The sequence below is a fragment of the Pteropus alecto genome, unplaced genomic scaffold, assembly GCF_000325575.1.
Source record: "Pteropus alecto unplaced genomic scaffold, ASM32557v1 scaffold94, whole genome shotgun sequence".
NCBI classification, from domain to species: Eukaryota; Metazoa; Chordata; class Mammalia; order Chiroptera; family Pteropodidae; genus Pteropus; species Pteropus alecto.
The window spans coordinates 7,845,963-7,862,375 of record NW_006437736.1 but is presented as its reverse complement, the minus strand read 5'-3'; the positions used below and the strand labels follow the sequence as shown (position 1 = coordinate 7,862,375).

The window sequence follows — 16,413 nt, the reverse complement described above, 5'->3', positions numbered from 1 at the left end:
AGGACCCCTCATACACTACTGGTGATAATGTAAATTGGCACCGCCACTATGGGAAACAGTATGGGGGAAAGGGGTAAGTTCCTCAGAAAATTAATAGAATTACCATATGATCCAGCAATTCCTCTTCTGGGTATGTACCAAAAAGTTCGAAAACATTTATCCATAAACATATGTACCCCGACGTTCAGTGCACCATTATTTGCAATGGCCAGAACATGGAAACAACTGTATTCACCAATAGATGATTGGATAAAGAAAATGTGGCATATCTACAATAGAATATGACTCAACCCAGATGGATCTTGATATAATCATGCTAAGCAAAATAAGCCAGACAGAAAAAGTTGAGAACCACATGATATCACTCATATAAAACAAGACAACAAACAATTCTGACACAGACAACAGTTTAGTGGTTACCAGAGAGGAAGGAAATTTGACTTTGGATGGTGAATACACAGTGCAATATACAGATGATGCATTATTGAATTGTACACTTGAAACCTATATAATTTTATTAACCAGTGTTGCCCCAATAAATTTAATAATAAAAAATAATTAATGCCAGTCCTTTTAAAGCTCTTCAAAAATATTGAGGAAAACTACTTCCAAACTCATTCTATGAAGCCAACATTACTGTGACACCAAAGCCAGATAAGAACACTACAAGAAAGCTATAGACCAATATCCCTGATGACTATAGATTCAAAATTCTTAACACTGTATAAGCAAATCAAATTCAAAAATACCTTAAAACAGTTATACACCACAACCAAGTGGAAGTCGTGCCTGAGATGTAAGGCTGGTTAACATATACAAATCAATGAATGTAATGCATCACATTAACAGATTGAAAGATAAATATCATGATTATCTAAATAGATGCAAAGAAAGCATTTAACAAAATGCAACTTCTTTTCATGACAAAACCTTTCATATAATCACTTAACAGAATAAAGGCCACATGTGACAAACTCACAGGTGACATTATGTTCAGTGAATAAAAATTGAAAGCTTTTCCTCTAAGATCAAGAACCAGACAGGATGCCTGCTCTCACCACTTTCATTCAGTATAGTACTGGAAATCCTAGTGAGAGCAACTAGGCAAAACAAATAAAAAGCATCCAAAAATAGGAAAGAAAGAAGTAAAATTGTCTCTATTTGCAGATGATATGCTTTTGTATACAGAAAATCCTAAAGACGCAACCTAAAAACTGTGGGATGTAATCAACTTTTAGTAAAATTACAGGATATAAAATAAACATACAGAAATCAATTGCATTCTCGTACACTAGGAAAGAAACATCTGAAAAAATGAAGATAACTATCTCACTCACAATAGCATCAAAAAACAAAATACCTAGGAATAAATTTAATGCAGGAAGTGAAAGATCTATAATGAAAACTACAAGACTTTGCTGAAAGAAATTGGAGACAACAAATGGAAAGACACCCAGTTATTATGGATCAGAAGAATTAAAATCATTAAATTATTCATGCTACCTAAAGCCACCTATAGATTCAGTGTCATCCCCATCAAAATGCCAATGTCATTCTTCACAGAAATAGAAAAAACAATTTTAATACTTGTATGGAAGCAAAAGAGACCCTGAATATCCAAAGCAATCCTGAAGAAAAAAAGAATAAAGCTGAAGGTATTACACTTCCTGCATTTAAACTGTACTACAAAGCTACTGTTTTGATTACCATAGCTTTGTTAATCAAATAGACACATAGACCCATGGAACCAAATATACAGCTCAGAGTTAGACCCTTGCAAATACATTCAACTAATATTTGACAGAGGAAATGAAAACACCTAATGGGGAAAGAATAATCTCTTCAACAAATGGTGTTTGGAAAAGTGGGCAAACACATTCAGAACAATGAAATTGGACCTTCTATCTAAAACCACTCAAAAAAATTAACTCAAAATGGATCAAAGACAAACAACACCTGATATCATAAAACTCAAACAAAAACAGAGAGAAGTTCCTCAACACTGGTCTTGGCAACGATTTTCTTAATGATATCAAAAGCAAAACTCTACAAATGGGACTATGTCAAATCTCAAAGCTTCTGCACAACAAAAGAAAATTAACAAAATGAAAAGGCAACCAACATAATGGAAGAAAAGTGTTGTAAGTCATATATCAGTAAGGGGTTAATATCCAAAATATATAAAGAACTCATACAACTCAATGACAAAATATCTGATTTAAAATGGCAAAGGAACTAAATATTTCTCCAAAGATGACATCCAAATGGCCACCAGATACATTAAAAGATGCTCAACATCACTAACAATCAGTGAAGTGCCAATGAAACCATGATATCACCTCATACCTGTTACAGTAGCTACTACCCAAAAGACAAGAGATGACAGGTGTTGGTGAGGACATGGAGAAAAAGGAATCATTATACACTGTTGCCAGGAATATAAATTTGTCACTATCGTTATCGTTGCACAAAGTGATCCAGTCTTGGCCATTGGGAACTCCTTCGAGTTTGTCCTGTGTCCTATTGTTGTATCCCATCACTTTTCAAGCACTTTCTAACTTTCTGACATCACAGGATATTTCACGCTCATCTTATATTTTCCCTACCATAGCTCTAGAATTAAACATTTCTTGAAGGAACCCTGGCTACTTTATTAGATATGGGTATCTAGAAAACAAAATCTGGACCTTACGTACGATCACTGCTCCTAGGATGCCACTGCTTCCAGGCCCCAGAAGTGCTTCTTTTTCCAGTGTGCTGGCCATCTTTCTGGAAGAGATATTCCCTGTGCTTCTGTATTGAGAAAAAATATAGGTTCAAACGATGAGACACTCAGGTTATCAGACTTTTAAAAATAGTCATGGGAAACCAATACACTTTTTTTTTTCTCTTTTTTTCTGTCTAGTTCTTCAGTTCGGATTCACAACTATCTTTGTGGCAGCTTTTCCTCTAGCACCACTTCTGGCCTTACTGAATAACATAATTGAAATTCGACTTGATGCTTACAAATTCGTCACACAATGGAGGCGACCTTTAGCTTCAAGGGCCAAAGACATAGGTAAGTTGGATTTGAGTGTTTTTTTAAAAAATATTAACCATCTGGTAGAAAAAATAAAAATAGACACCAACTTTGGATTTTTACTTACAGTTTCCATGTAAGATGACTCAACTAACTCTTATAAAAGAATAATTATGTTAGTTTTAAATAAGATCAAATAAGAAGTAAAGCTGCCTATTTGGAACTTTATAATTTCCAGTGCTAGAGAATTTGTAATTATATAGATTCTTCATTTGGTCATGTCTATTGTAAGATTTTTGAATCTAACATTTTGATGACCATTTTTTGCCTTTTTAAAATAGATCTTCCATTTGCTTAACTTGTTTTGCTATTTCCTAAATGTCTACCTGAGTCAAATGAAGCGTGATTGTTTTTCTAAAGGTAGAGATGGCCTTTGGTCTTTGACTAGAAATGCTGAGTTGAATCAAGTGGAGCCTCTCCAAAGCTGCCTGAGATCAGAATTTTTTTTTTTTTCATTTGTTTCTGTATCCAGTGCTTAGTACAGAGCGAGCAGGTGGTCCTCAGCCAGTGCGTGGGGAAGAGGATTGAGTGTGGGTGTATTTGGCTCCCAGTGGTCTTTTAACATCCATGTGAAACAAACACACATTCAGTGAGCACCCACCCTGGGTCAGTGCATCAGGAACTGTGCCCACAGAGATGAACTAGAGGGACCCTCTCTGTACCCTTAAGGAGTTCCCAGACTGGCAATAGATTGACATCACATGTGCCAGTCATATCAGATGGGGTTTTGGTGCCTTATCATTGACCAGAATTCTCTACTTATGTCTGATCCTGAGAATTTTTAAGTCATGAGCATTGGCACTTCCAGTAAAAAAAAAAAAACTTTAATGCCAAGGTGTTTATGAGTACAAATTCTTGCTCCTGGTTGCAAGTGTATTTGTATGACAGGAAGATGAAAGAACTCATGGAAAGGACTATTAAAATTAATCACCCCAGTTGTTTTCATACTTATTCCTCTTGTGTCTGGAATTAATACAAAACTTCTCTTTGAATAGGAATTTGGTATGGAATTCTTGAAGGCATTGGAATTCTCTCTGTAATTACAAATGCATTTGTCATAGCGATAACATCTGACTTTATTCCTCGCTTGGTGTATGCTTATAAGTATGGACCTTGTGCGGGCCAAGGAGAAGCTGGGCAAAAGTAAGTTTGATGTAAAACCATCATGAAATCTCCATTGCCTTGCCATTATGTGGTTTTGGGATCTTAGAAGCCTCTGCACTGAGATACATGGGACTCAAGCCTAGAATGAGAAGGCCTGTAGTGGGGAAGGTAGAATTATAATATAACAATACTTTCAGCCAAAGAAAACACATCCTGATCTACTGAAGGGATGGAGGTCATACAAGTCAGACAAGTTTTAGATGGAATCCAATGAGAAAGCAACAATTAATCATTTTCCCACTACGAACCACTACAAATTCAGAAGTGTCTGGTATGCTAATGTGTGTAACAAAAAAAAGTGATATGTGCTGTAGTGTATAGTTATGCCGTTTTTATGAGTTTATAAAAGGATAGTGACAATCTGATTCTCCTTATATCATATGTAGTCTCTACAAATTCTACATGAGAAATATGTAACCTTGTGCTAAGTACCCACTAGATACTCAGTAAGTATTTATGGACTAACTGAATATTTCTTTCCAGGCTATTGACCTGACCAGTGTTTGTATTACCTCAGGCAAGTTGGGTGAACTTAACTCCCTGGGAACTCCATTCTGTGGTATCACCTCAGTGGTTCCCAAAGGCAGGACTCTGTATTTTTGGTCAGAGAAAGCCTAGGCAAAATTGTAACATGTTCCCTACTTCCATTGCTACAGCCTTGGAAAAAAAGACAAAAAGTCTCAGCATACTTTTATGGAAGGAAAATCCCTACTTGGCTAATGTCAAAATAATCTAATTCTAATTACAGGATTTATGTGTCTGTAGGTCAGTGTGGGATGCGTGTTGGGACCATAGGGTCTTTTCAGTGTCCCAGAAATCATCCCACAGGGGCTGCTGTACTCACACAGCAGCCCTGCCTCCTTGTTTTCTAGTCTGAGCCAAACTAATTCATGCTCTATACCACTATAGTTGAAGTAGCCCCAAGGAATAAAGTGCCACTGAATCAAGACAACTGAATTCATGCACACCTGACCTAGGTCCAATTTCATGAATCCAATATAACTGCTCTAAGGCAGTGGTCCCTACTTTTTTGGTACCAGGGTCTAGTGCTTCTATAAGAATCTAATACCTGATAATGACCTGAGGTAGAGGTGAAGTGATGATGCTAGCGCTGGGGAGCAGCTGAAAATATAGACGAAGCTTCACTTGCTCACCTGATGTTCACCTCCTGCTGTGTGGCCCAGTTCCAAACAGGCCACACACTGGTTGGGTTGGGGACCCCTGTGTTAAGGTATGGATAATTAAATGCAATAAAGCTCAAAATCCAGCTATTTGAAGAAGTTTCTATAAAGTTCTTTACTACAATAACCATGTGGCCATTAAATACTAATTATCTAGCAACATTAAGTGAGCATACCATCTCACTTCAAGATTTAAAGACTTACCTTGTACTACCCACACATTTCTTTCTACCTGTAACCATTGTCAACATTCTCTGCTTCACTCAGCCTACAAAAGCTTACCTTTGTTCAAACCACTTTCACATATGTTTTGCATTTGATTCTCAAAATAACCCTGGGAGTGGGACATGCATTATTACCCTCACTTTGAAGAGCAGAAAGACATTGAGAGGTTGAATCCAGAATCAGAAGGCAGTGGAACTGTTGGAGCCCACACAAAGGTAAAGCCTAGACTCACACAGTGTTCTCCACCCTGAACTACACAGCCTTCGGAGCATTTGCCAGGAAGTGGTTATCTAGCTTGTCTAACAGACTTCCTGGGGGTTAAATCCCAGTGGTTATTTCAGTTTTCTCTGTTCCAAATCTGGTGAAACTGGTTTTGTATGGGGCGGGGCACTAAAAAGTAAGATGGAAACATTTATGCACAGTAGACGGTGAATCAAAGCTTTAGAATTTTAACATCCTATTACATTTTAAAAAATGTTCATGGTGTTTAAAAATTTATCTAATAACCTCCTTAATTCAGTTTTATTAGACTCTCCAAGGCTTTTAATAACCGTTCTTCGTAATTTAAGATCCTCTACCACTTTCAGAATTTAAAGATCTATCTTTTATCTTCTAATCCATTGGTCATTTTTCTTGTTTTCAAATATTTACTGATATAAATATTTGTATGTTTCTTCATGAAGCTTATTTTTATGCTCTACCATCTGCTCTATTATCCCTTTCAGACCTTTTTTTTTCCAATTTAGAAATACTTCAGAGATGACTGAAATCAGAGGAGCAGCATTTTTGTCATAGGTTTTTGGGGTAATATCTGTGGTCATAATCAAGTACCACTTCTTACGGTTTAATCTGGCTATGGAAATGTCATATTTCAATTTAAACTGACCCTAAATCAAAAATATTTCAAACAAACCAATCACTTTTCTCCAACACTCCAGGCTACCTCTATGCATTTTTAGCCTTTCTATAGTTTTCCTTGGCTTCTCCATGGATGAGAATTTCATTCATATGTCCAGGGTCATTCAGTTCACATGTCCCTTGTCCCTATGATAGTATGTTTCATTTATTCCTGGCTGTGCATTCCGACCACAGTCTCTCTACTTTCATGGATGCCCAGCAAATGAGTCTTCAGTGGCATAATGGAAAAAACATTCTCAATACCGTGGTTTAAACCAATGTTCTCCATACAGTGGGTACACAAAAAATTTTCAAATGTTTTTACCCTTTCCTCTTAAGACATTCTTGACTGCCTTGACTGATTCCCAGACCACCGCCCATGATGAGATTGTTCACTGTTTGCAAAATGGAGTCACTTCCTCTTTCAAGGACTCTTCAAAGGAGCCATTTAGAAAAGAACTTAGAGAACTAAAATTACTTCTGAGCAGACATAGGAGACAGAAATTATGAAGTTGAAGATGCGTACTATAAAATAGTTTTGTCAACCAGTGCTAAAATTTCAATCAACAAAGTGAAAATTTGATTTCTAGTCAAGATGGCGGAATAGGTAAATGCTGTGCTTACCTCCTCCCATGACATCAAAATTGCAGCTAAATTATAGAACAGCCATCATTTTGAACCACTACATGAACAGAAGTCCAAGGATATAAAGAAGCCACATTGAGACTAGTAGGAGGAGCAGAGATGCAGAACAAGTAGGTCCCACACACACGGTGTAGCAATTAAGAATCAGAAGGGCTATGTTGGCTGTAGAGGTTCCTGAGGAGCTAGGGGCCCTAGCCCCTGCCCAGCCTGGGGCATCAGTGCTGGGAAGAAGAGTCTCCATAATGTCTGGCTGTGAAAAGTAGCAGAGATTGTATCTGAGGGAAATAAAAGGCTCCTGAGGTCCAAAGCATTCCTCTTGAGGGGCTAAGCAGGGACTTACTAACAAACTCACACTCACTGGGCTCCAGCACAGAGGCAGCAGCTCAAAAAGCAACAGACATATGGGGAAGAACTGAATTGACTGGCTTCAGGGTGAGGTCTGAAGGGGCAGGGTGGCTCTCTTCGGGGATGGAAGCTCTGTCAGACACCATTGCTTCTTTGTTGACTCCTTCACCCAGCCAGCAGGTGCAGGCGAGGGCCAAATCTGAGCTCTTCCTTAACCTGGGTGACACTGTTTGCCCACAGAATCACAGGTGATTCCTTGAGAAACTGTCCCACCTGACTTGTGCCCCCCAACCCCAGCTGCTTCCAGCGCCTTTTCCACAGGAGTATTGCAGAATTTCCTAAAATCTCTCAAAGGTCCACAAACTCCAAACAAGCAACATCTGGCCTTGGTATGCCCTGTACATCTTGCTAAGCATCCCCAACTCCAGTCTGAACTTGCATTGTAACTCCCATTATGTAGCCCCAAGCCTAGCATAAGCTGCAGCCAGTGTGAGCCTGGAACAGAGCTTCAACTGAGCAGCCACAATCCTGGCACAAGAAGCGGCTGGCCTCAGCTCACATTGTAGTGCCCACTAAAGGATCTTATGCATAGCACTAGTGGCAGTCAGCCTCAATTCACACCGCAGCATCTCCCAAGTGCCTCGAAGCCCAACACAAGTGGCAACCAACCTCTGATCACTTTGTAGCTCCCACCAGGTGACCTCAAGCTGGGCACAAATGGTAGCTAACTTTGGCCTACACTGGAGCACCCTCCAAACAGCGTCCAGAATCAGCACACCCCGTGGCTGACTTCAGACCACACCAGAGCACCACCCAATCAGTTTCACAAATGACGCAGCCAAAGGGCAGACTCAGCTGGTACCAGAGCCCCACTAATACAGCTCCCACTCTGTGAGGTCAACCTCCATACAATGGGTTTTCTACTATAGTCACAGCCATATTCACAGCCAGTCAGCTTGAAAGTCAGTCTCGCCCACTGATGTGCCAATAGTAATCAAGGCTTAACTACAACAGAGGGCATACAACCTACACAACGGACAATGCTGGAGCACCCGGCTTAGGGACACTGCACCACTGGACCTTATAGGACACCTACTGCATAAGGACACTCTACAAAGAATGAGAGGTAGCAAGTCTACCTAATATATATAAACAAACACAGAGAATCAGCCAAAATGAGGAGACAAACATGTTCTAAATGAAAGAACAGGACAAAACTTTAGAGAAAGAACTAAACGAAATGGAGACAAGCAATCTGCCAGATACTCAGTTCAAAACACTGGTTATAAGGATGCTCAATGAACTTCGGGGAAGAATAGATGAACTCAGTGAGAACCTCAATAAAGAGATAGAAACCATTAATAAAAACAGTCAGAAATGAGGAATACAGTCATTAAAATGAAAAATTCATTAGAGGGAGTTAATAGCAGATTAGATAAATCAGAGCATCGAATCAGTGATCTAGAAGACAAGGTAGCAGAAAACACCTGATCATAACAGCAAAAAAGAAAAAAGAATCCAAAAAAATAAGGATAATTTAAGGGAACTCTGGAACAACATTAAGCATACTAACATTTGCACTATAGGGGCACCAGGAGAAGAAAGAGCAAGGGATTGAAAACCTCTTTGAAGAAATAATGATTGAAAACTTCCCTAACCTAGTGAAGAAAATAGACATGCAAGTCCAGAAAGTACAGTCTCAAACAAGACGAATCCAAAGAGTGCCACACCAAGATGCAACATAATTAAAATGACAAAGGTTAAAGACAAAGAAAATCTTAAAAGCAGCAAAAGAAGTTATGTACAAGGAAGCTCCCATAAGGCTGTCAGCTGATTTCTCAATAGAAGCTGCAGACCAAAAGGGGTTCGCACAAAATATTTAAAGTGATGAAAAGCAAAAATCTACAATCAAGATTACTTGATCTGCAAGGCTATCATTTAGAATTGAAGGAGAGAGAGAGAGTTTCCCAGACAATAAAAAGCAAAAGGAGTTCATCCTCACTAACTCAGTATTACAAGTAATGTTATAGAACTTCTTTAAGTAGAAAAGAGAAGATCAAAAATATGTATAAGAAAATATAAGAAAATAATTCTCACTGACAAAAACAAACACATAGTAAAAGCAGTGGATCAACCAACTAAAGCTAGTATAGAGCTTGAAAGACAAAATTAGAAGATCATGTGTAATTACAAAAATAAATTAAGGGATAAACACATACACACAAGAAAAAAAACTATAAACCTGGACAAGTTTAATAAAAAACTATAGTGATTTTAGAATATGTTCCAACTTAAGCACCTATCAACTTAAAATAGACTACTATAAACATAGCTTGGTATATATGAAGCATGTGGTAACTACAGGCCAAAAATTTGTAAGAGATGTACAACAAATAAAGAGAAAGGAATCCAAACATAACACTATAGAAAGTCATCAACATACAAGAGAAGAGAGCAAGAGAATAAGAAAGGAACAGAGCAGAACTACAAAAATGCTCAGAAATGGCAGTAACTACATACCTATCAGTAATTGCTTTAAATGTAAATAGACTAAATACTTCAATTGAAATACATAGGGTGGCTGAATGCATAAAAAAAAAAAACCAAGACATAAATATGCTGCCTACAAGAGAACCACTTCAGATCAAAACACACAGACTGAATAAAGGAATGGAAAAAATATTACATGCAAATGGAAAGAAAAAGGCTGGGTATCAATGCTTATATTAGACAAAATCAACTTTAGAACAGACCATAAGAAGAAACAAAGAAGTGTAATGGTAAAGGGATGATTCTAACAAGAGGATATAACTCTTGTAAATATCTATGCACACAATGTAGGAGCATCTAAGTATGTAAAGTAAATATTGATGGACATAAAGGGAGAGAATGACAGTAAGAGTTGGAGACTAACACCCCACTAATCAATGGATAATCCAGACAGAAAATCAACAAGGACACAGTGGCCTTAAGTGACACATTAGACCAGATGTACTTGACATTTTTAGACTATTTCAAGAAAAATCCAAATATACATTATTTTAAAGTGCACATGGGACATTTTCCAAGAGAAACCATATGTGAGGTCACAAACAAGTCTCAATAAATTTAAGAAGACCAAAATTATATCGGGCATCTTCACCAATCACAATGGTATGAAACTAGAAATCAATTCTATAAATAAAACTGAAATGCTAAATAACATGCTACTAAAAAAATGGATGGAGATCAAGGAAGAAATCAAAAGATATCTTGAAATAAATGAAAATGAAAACACAACAACCCAAAATCTGCAGGACATAGCCAAAGCCATTCTAAGAGGAATGTAAAATGATACAGGCCTATTTCAAGAAACAAGAAAATCTCAAATAATCTAAACTTACACATAAAGGAACTAGAAAAAGAAAAATAAACAAAGCCCAAAGTGAATAGAAGGAAGGAAATAAAAATCAGAGTGGAAACAAATGAAATAATTTGAAACCAAAAGGTGGTTCTTTGAAAATAAACAAAAAATGTTAGCCAGATTCAATAAAAAAAAAAAACAAAGAAAAATAGGAAATGAAAAAGAGATGACAACAAACACCATAGAAAAACTAAGAATTATTAGGAAATACTATGAACAATTAGTGCCAACAAATTGGACAACATGGAAGAAATGGGTAAATTTCTGGAAATATGCAATCTTCCAAGACTGAATCAGGAAGAAACAAAATCTGAATAAACCAATAGCTATTAACAAAATCATTTCAATAATAAAGCCAAAAGCCCTAGACCTAGACAAAGAAGAATTAATATCTACCTACTGCAACAACAATAACAAAAAAATGAATAGAAGACTCCCAAACTTACTCTACAAGACCAGCATTACCTGATACCAAACCAGATAAAGACATTACCAAAAAAAAAAAAAAAAAAGGTCAATACACCTGATGAACATAGATGCAAAAATCTTCAACGAAATATTAGCAAACCAAATTCAGCAAACCTTAAAAAGATCATATATCATAATCAAATGGAATTTATTTCTGGTATGCAGGGCTGATTCAATATCTGCAAATCAATTAATGTGATATACTACATAAAATGAAGGATAAAAATTATATGATCATATCAATATATATGTAAATGCAATTACATCAGACTGGAGTTTTGCACAGGGAAGGAAACCATCAACAAAATGGAAAGACCATCTACCAAATGAGAGACGATATTTACCAGTGATACATTCAGTAAGGAGCCAATATCCAAAATTTAACATTTATAAGGAACTCATACATCTTAACACCAAAAACAAATAAATGAACAAACAATCTGATTTTTAAAAAAATGGGCGGAGGACCTGAATAGACATTTCTCCAAAGAGGATACACAGATGGCCAATAGACTTATGAAAAGATGCTCAATAGCACTAATCAGGGAAATGCAAATTAAAACATGAGACTTCACCTCACACCTGTCAGGATGGCTATCTTCAATAAATCAACAAACAACAGGTGTTGGTGAGGTTGTGGAGAAAAAGGAATTCTCGTGCACTATTGATGGGATTGCAAATTGGTGCAGCCACTATGGAAAACAGTTTAGAGGTTCCTCAAACAATTCAACAGAACTACCATAAGCCCCAGCAATCCACCTTTGGGTATTTACCTAAAGAAATTCAAAACACTAATTCAAATAGATATCTGCACTCCTATATTTATTGTAACATTACTTACAATAGCCAAGATATAGAAGCAACCTAAGTGTCCATCAATAAATGAATGTATAAAGAGGTGGTACATATATACAATGGAATATTACTCAGCCATAAAAAAGAATGAAATCTTGCCATTTGTGACAACATGGATGGACCCAGACGGTATTATGCTAAGTGAAAAAAGTCAGGAAAAACAAATCCATATGATTTCACGTATGTGAAATCTAAAATACAAACAAAACAGAAACAAAGTCATAGATACAGAGAACAAATTAATGATTACAAGATGAGAGGGGATTGGGAGGATGGGTAGAAAAGATGAAAGAAATTAAGATGTACAGATTTCCTGTTACAAAAATAGTCATGAGGATCTAAAGTACGGCAAAGAGAATTTAGTCAATAATAATAACTATGTATGGTGTCAGATGGGTACTAGACATATTGGGGTGATCACTCGAAGTTATATAAATGTCTAACCACTATGTTGTACACGTAAAACTAATAAAATATTGTTTGTAGCCTATAATTGAAAAATAAAAAAATTTAAACAAGTGAAAATTTTTTCCAGAGAGAATAAATAACCAGTATGATTCCCTCACCACCACCATCACCCACTGAATGCAGTAAACTAATCGCTCTGTTATCAAGTAGACATGGGCTAAAGTTTTGGAACATTCTCTAAGGATATATGCAGGCTTTAGAATTATTATGAAGTATAAACCTGATTTAGTGATATAAATTAAAACTAATTTTCCTGAAGATAATGATATTATAAAGAGTTAAAGAATTGATCAAGGACACAATGCTCAAGTTTTCACAGAATGAACCACAAATATCTTAATGAACTATGAATATTTATACAAACTACAAAGCAATTAAATACCATAATAATTTGCAGTTATATTTTTTAAAATAAAACTTATTCTTAGAGATCTTCCTTTTTCATGTCTGCCATTTTTATTGCAACAAGTCAGAAGTCAACTTTCTTCTGCCCTCATTAGCCTAATATACCACCTATAAATGAATGTATCTATAAATTAATCTATAAATAGTCATTTGTTATCTATAAAGCATGTTTGACTTTAATGCATAAAGCTGACCTTATTTCCCCTGGCTCTTTCACCTTTTGATTCCTGTCCCCATGCTGTTTGAGTCACAATGTCTAAAACATCAGAGGAAAATTTAGTAGCAAAATTCAAAGACACTCTACAGTGAGTTTTATCTGTAATCTGTAAATTCAGAAGTTAACTTCTGGTTCTGTTCTTTGCCTTGAAACTGATTATAATGATCACTAGTTTATCCTTTTCTGCCTTTAGTAAAGGATTAGGAAGTAATGATTGTAAAACCAGAATTCTCACATTTAAATGTGATCTTCTCCCAAGATCTTCCTTAGAAGAGATATGTATCCTAATTCAAACAATGCTACCTTTACATAAGACCTTTTCTGCATCTCCTTTCTTGAAAATGCCTTCAGAGGCCATCTACCAGTCCCATAAGAAAACTGACTTCATTATTTTTTATTCATGGGAAACTCTTCCTTTGTCTGATATATTTTTCCTCCATACCGCTCACTTCTCCCTGATTATCAGTGTAGTGTTGTCTTTATGAGACTTGGGGGTGACGGTGTGTCACAGAGACGCTATGTGGATCTCCTGCCAGCAAAATGAGTGATAGACATGGGATCTATTGCTGCAATAGTAGGTCATGAGCTGACACATGATTGCCATTTGGCTGAACTTCACATGGCAAAATGTGGGGAATCTAATTTTCTTAAATTGATGACCATCTCAACTATTTGATATTGGTAAGCTAAAATTCCATTCTAGTGAAAAGAATTAGAGCAATGCCTAGACAGTTCAGTATTAACTCCTTCCATATTATGGAAATTAAATGGAAAGAAGACTTCACAGCTGATAACTATATCTGTATGTACTTGGTCCATGTGTAGTGCTTTGTATCCAGGAGTATACATCCACTAAAGAGACATATTCAACTTGGACTTATAATATGAAAATGCTTAATAAATCATTTAAAGATGTATCCTCTTTATTTTGAGGGTAGGATGTTCCATCTATGAAACAGGCATTTCATTTCAATTTAGATTTTTTTCAACTGCTTGAAGAGTAGCCATTAGATAGCAGCTTCAGTCTCAATAAAGCTCAGGGCCACTTGGTGAGAAAAGAGTGCAGGAGGGGTGTGACTCTTTCATGTCAATGCTGGGCCTGTTTTTTGCACCTTTCCCTTTCCACTGCTCCTAAAAAGACTGCTACTTTTTGTATTTCACGAAAACTGGCTCCCTCTCTGAGACAGCTAATAATCATCAAGGCACTAATTTGTTTCCATGTCATGTTCTAGGCAGTTCATAGATGAGGGAGACATAATTCCAAATCACCATTTCAAGTAGTAGGGCAGGCCTGCTGCCAGTTGGGTTAAGGCATGTTACATGCTCGCTCACTATTTATTTCACCCATAAGTGACTTGATAAATGGGTCCTTCCACTTTTTTTAAGGCCATGATAAAACCAGTGATTTGTCTTGAGCAAGACAACATATAGAACCCATGTGCTCTTAGAACTGTGTTCATGTCATTATTTTGGTTTGGTGTTCAGCAACTTGGGATAATCACACCAGGTAATAAAGTCTGAAGACTATAATTTATTCATTCGATCAGTAATTAACAGCCTTCTGTTAGGTGCCAGAAATAAATAAAATGAATAAAAGCCACTCACATGTATTACAATCTTGCTCTAGGCTAAACACTATACCACTTACTTTGTATACATCATGTCATTTAATCCCCACAATGACCCTATGATGTGGGGACTTTTCTCACTTAAAGAAGTTAAATAATATTCTAAGATTACATGCCTAGGAAGTAGCAGGCCTACAATTTGAACTCAAAGCCCTAAGCATTTAGTATTGTAATATACTGACCCTTGGTATAGAATGAAATCCACATTCTCAAGAACCGTATAATCCCTGGGGATCCAGGCAATAGTTTTATTCCTGGTCCATTCTCGAGACCTTGATGGAATCTCTGGTACTTTAGTTTTCCTCCAGTCAAAGCAATTGAATTCACTACACTGAAGAGACTGTTCTAGGTCTTAAGATACAAAAAATATCTAGGACACTTTCTCTGCTTCAAAAAAAAAAAAAAAAACTGCAGTCCAAAGGGCAATACATACATATATGCAGACAACTCTAGTACAAGCTGTTTGGCAATTGTGAAGTTAGTACAGTGGCACTGTAGAGAGAAGGAAATGAGTCTTCTGAATGGAGGTTTAGGACATCTTCCCAGAAGGTGTGGCATTTCAGTTGGCCATTGAAAGGTGAACACTATTTTCACTTTTAAAGAAATGAGTAGGGAATCTTAACAGAAAATACATCCTGTGCGGAGACATGAAGCATATGATACATTCCGGGAATATGGAATATTGTGTATTAAGACCACCGTGGGATGTGAGTTGGAGAGGGGGCACCATGTTCACACCAGTCATATTCAGAGCATTATGACAGCATAGATATTCATTAATGAAGGTGTCTGTATGTGCATATGTATCATCTCTCTGTGTCTATGTAATCAGTGAGAGATGCAGTGACTTACCAATTATTTATGCTGGTTATGCAATGCTGTATTTCACCTATTTCACTGAAGCATTCACTGGGGTAGTGATTTTCTGTATGATGATTCCACACAAAAAGGACTAGAACAAAAGAAATAACTTGTTCCTGATTAAACAAACCCAGGGTTTTTCATATCCTAAATTGAGTGCTTCTAACAAGGCAAGACCAGCTAAAGGCACTTAAAACTGTAAGGAATTCTAGGAAATAGAGCCTTTACTGAATCAGATGCAGAGGTGATCAGAGTTTTAATTATAGAATTTGCTTTCTCTTTTAGGTGCATGGTTGGCTATGTGAATGCCAGCTTGTCCGTGTTTCGAATTTCTGACTTTGAGAATCGATCTGAGCCTGAATCCGATGGCAGTGAGTTCTCGGGGACCCCTCTCAAGTACTGCAGGTGAGTGTGGCACTCTTAGCCCAAAATGGGCTGGCTCTGCCATGGGGCAGTTTGGCTCAGTCAGCCCTTGCTGACTGAGTTGGTTTAAAGCAGCGGTTCTCCACCTTAATATGCATTAAAATCCCCTGGAGAATTTTTAACTCTCTTGACCAGGCTGTGACCCAGAC

The 16,413-nt window shown here is 37.0% G+C and overlaps 1 protein-coding gene across 15 annotated transcripts in view; it reads left to right on the top strand.

The window, feature by feature from the left end:
- Nucleotides 1–16,413, top strand: part of ANO4 (anoctamin 4) — a 332,447-nt gene that overhangs the window by 305,696 nt on the left and 10,338 nt on the right. For 14 of the 15 annotated variants that reach the window (XM_025048733.1, XM_025048727.1, XM_006914557.2 and 11 more), the window contains 3 exons: nt 2,906–3,058; nt 4,075–4,222; nt 16,127–16,246. In XM_025048733.1, coding sequence (XP_024904501.1) covers nt 2,906–3,058; nt 4,075–4,222; nt 16,127–16,246 — 421 coding nt within the window. The remainder of the gene's footprint in view (nt 1–2,905; nt 3,059–4,074; nt 4,223–16,126; nt 16,247–16,413) is intronic. The other variant, XR_003047093.1, reaches the window with a different exon arrangement.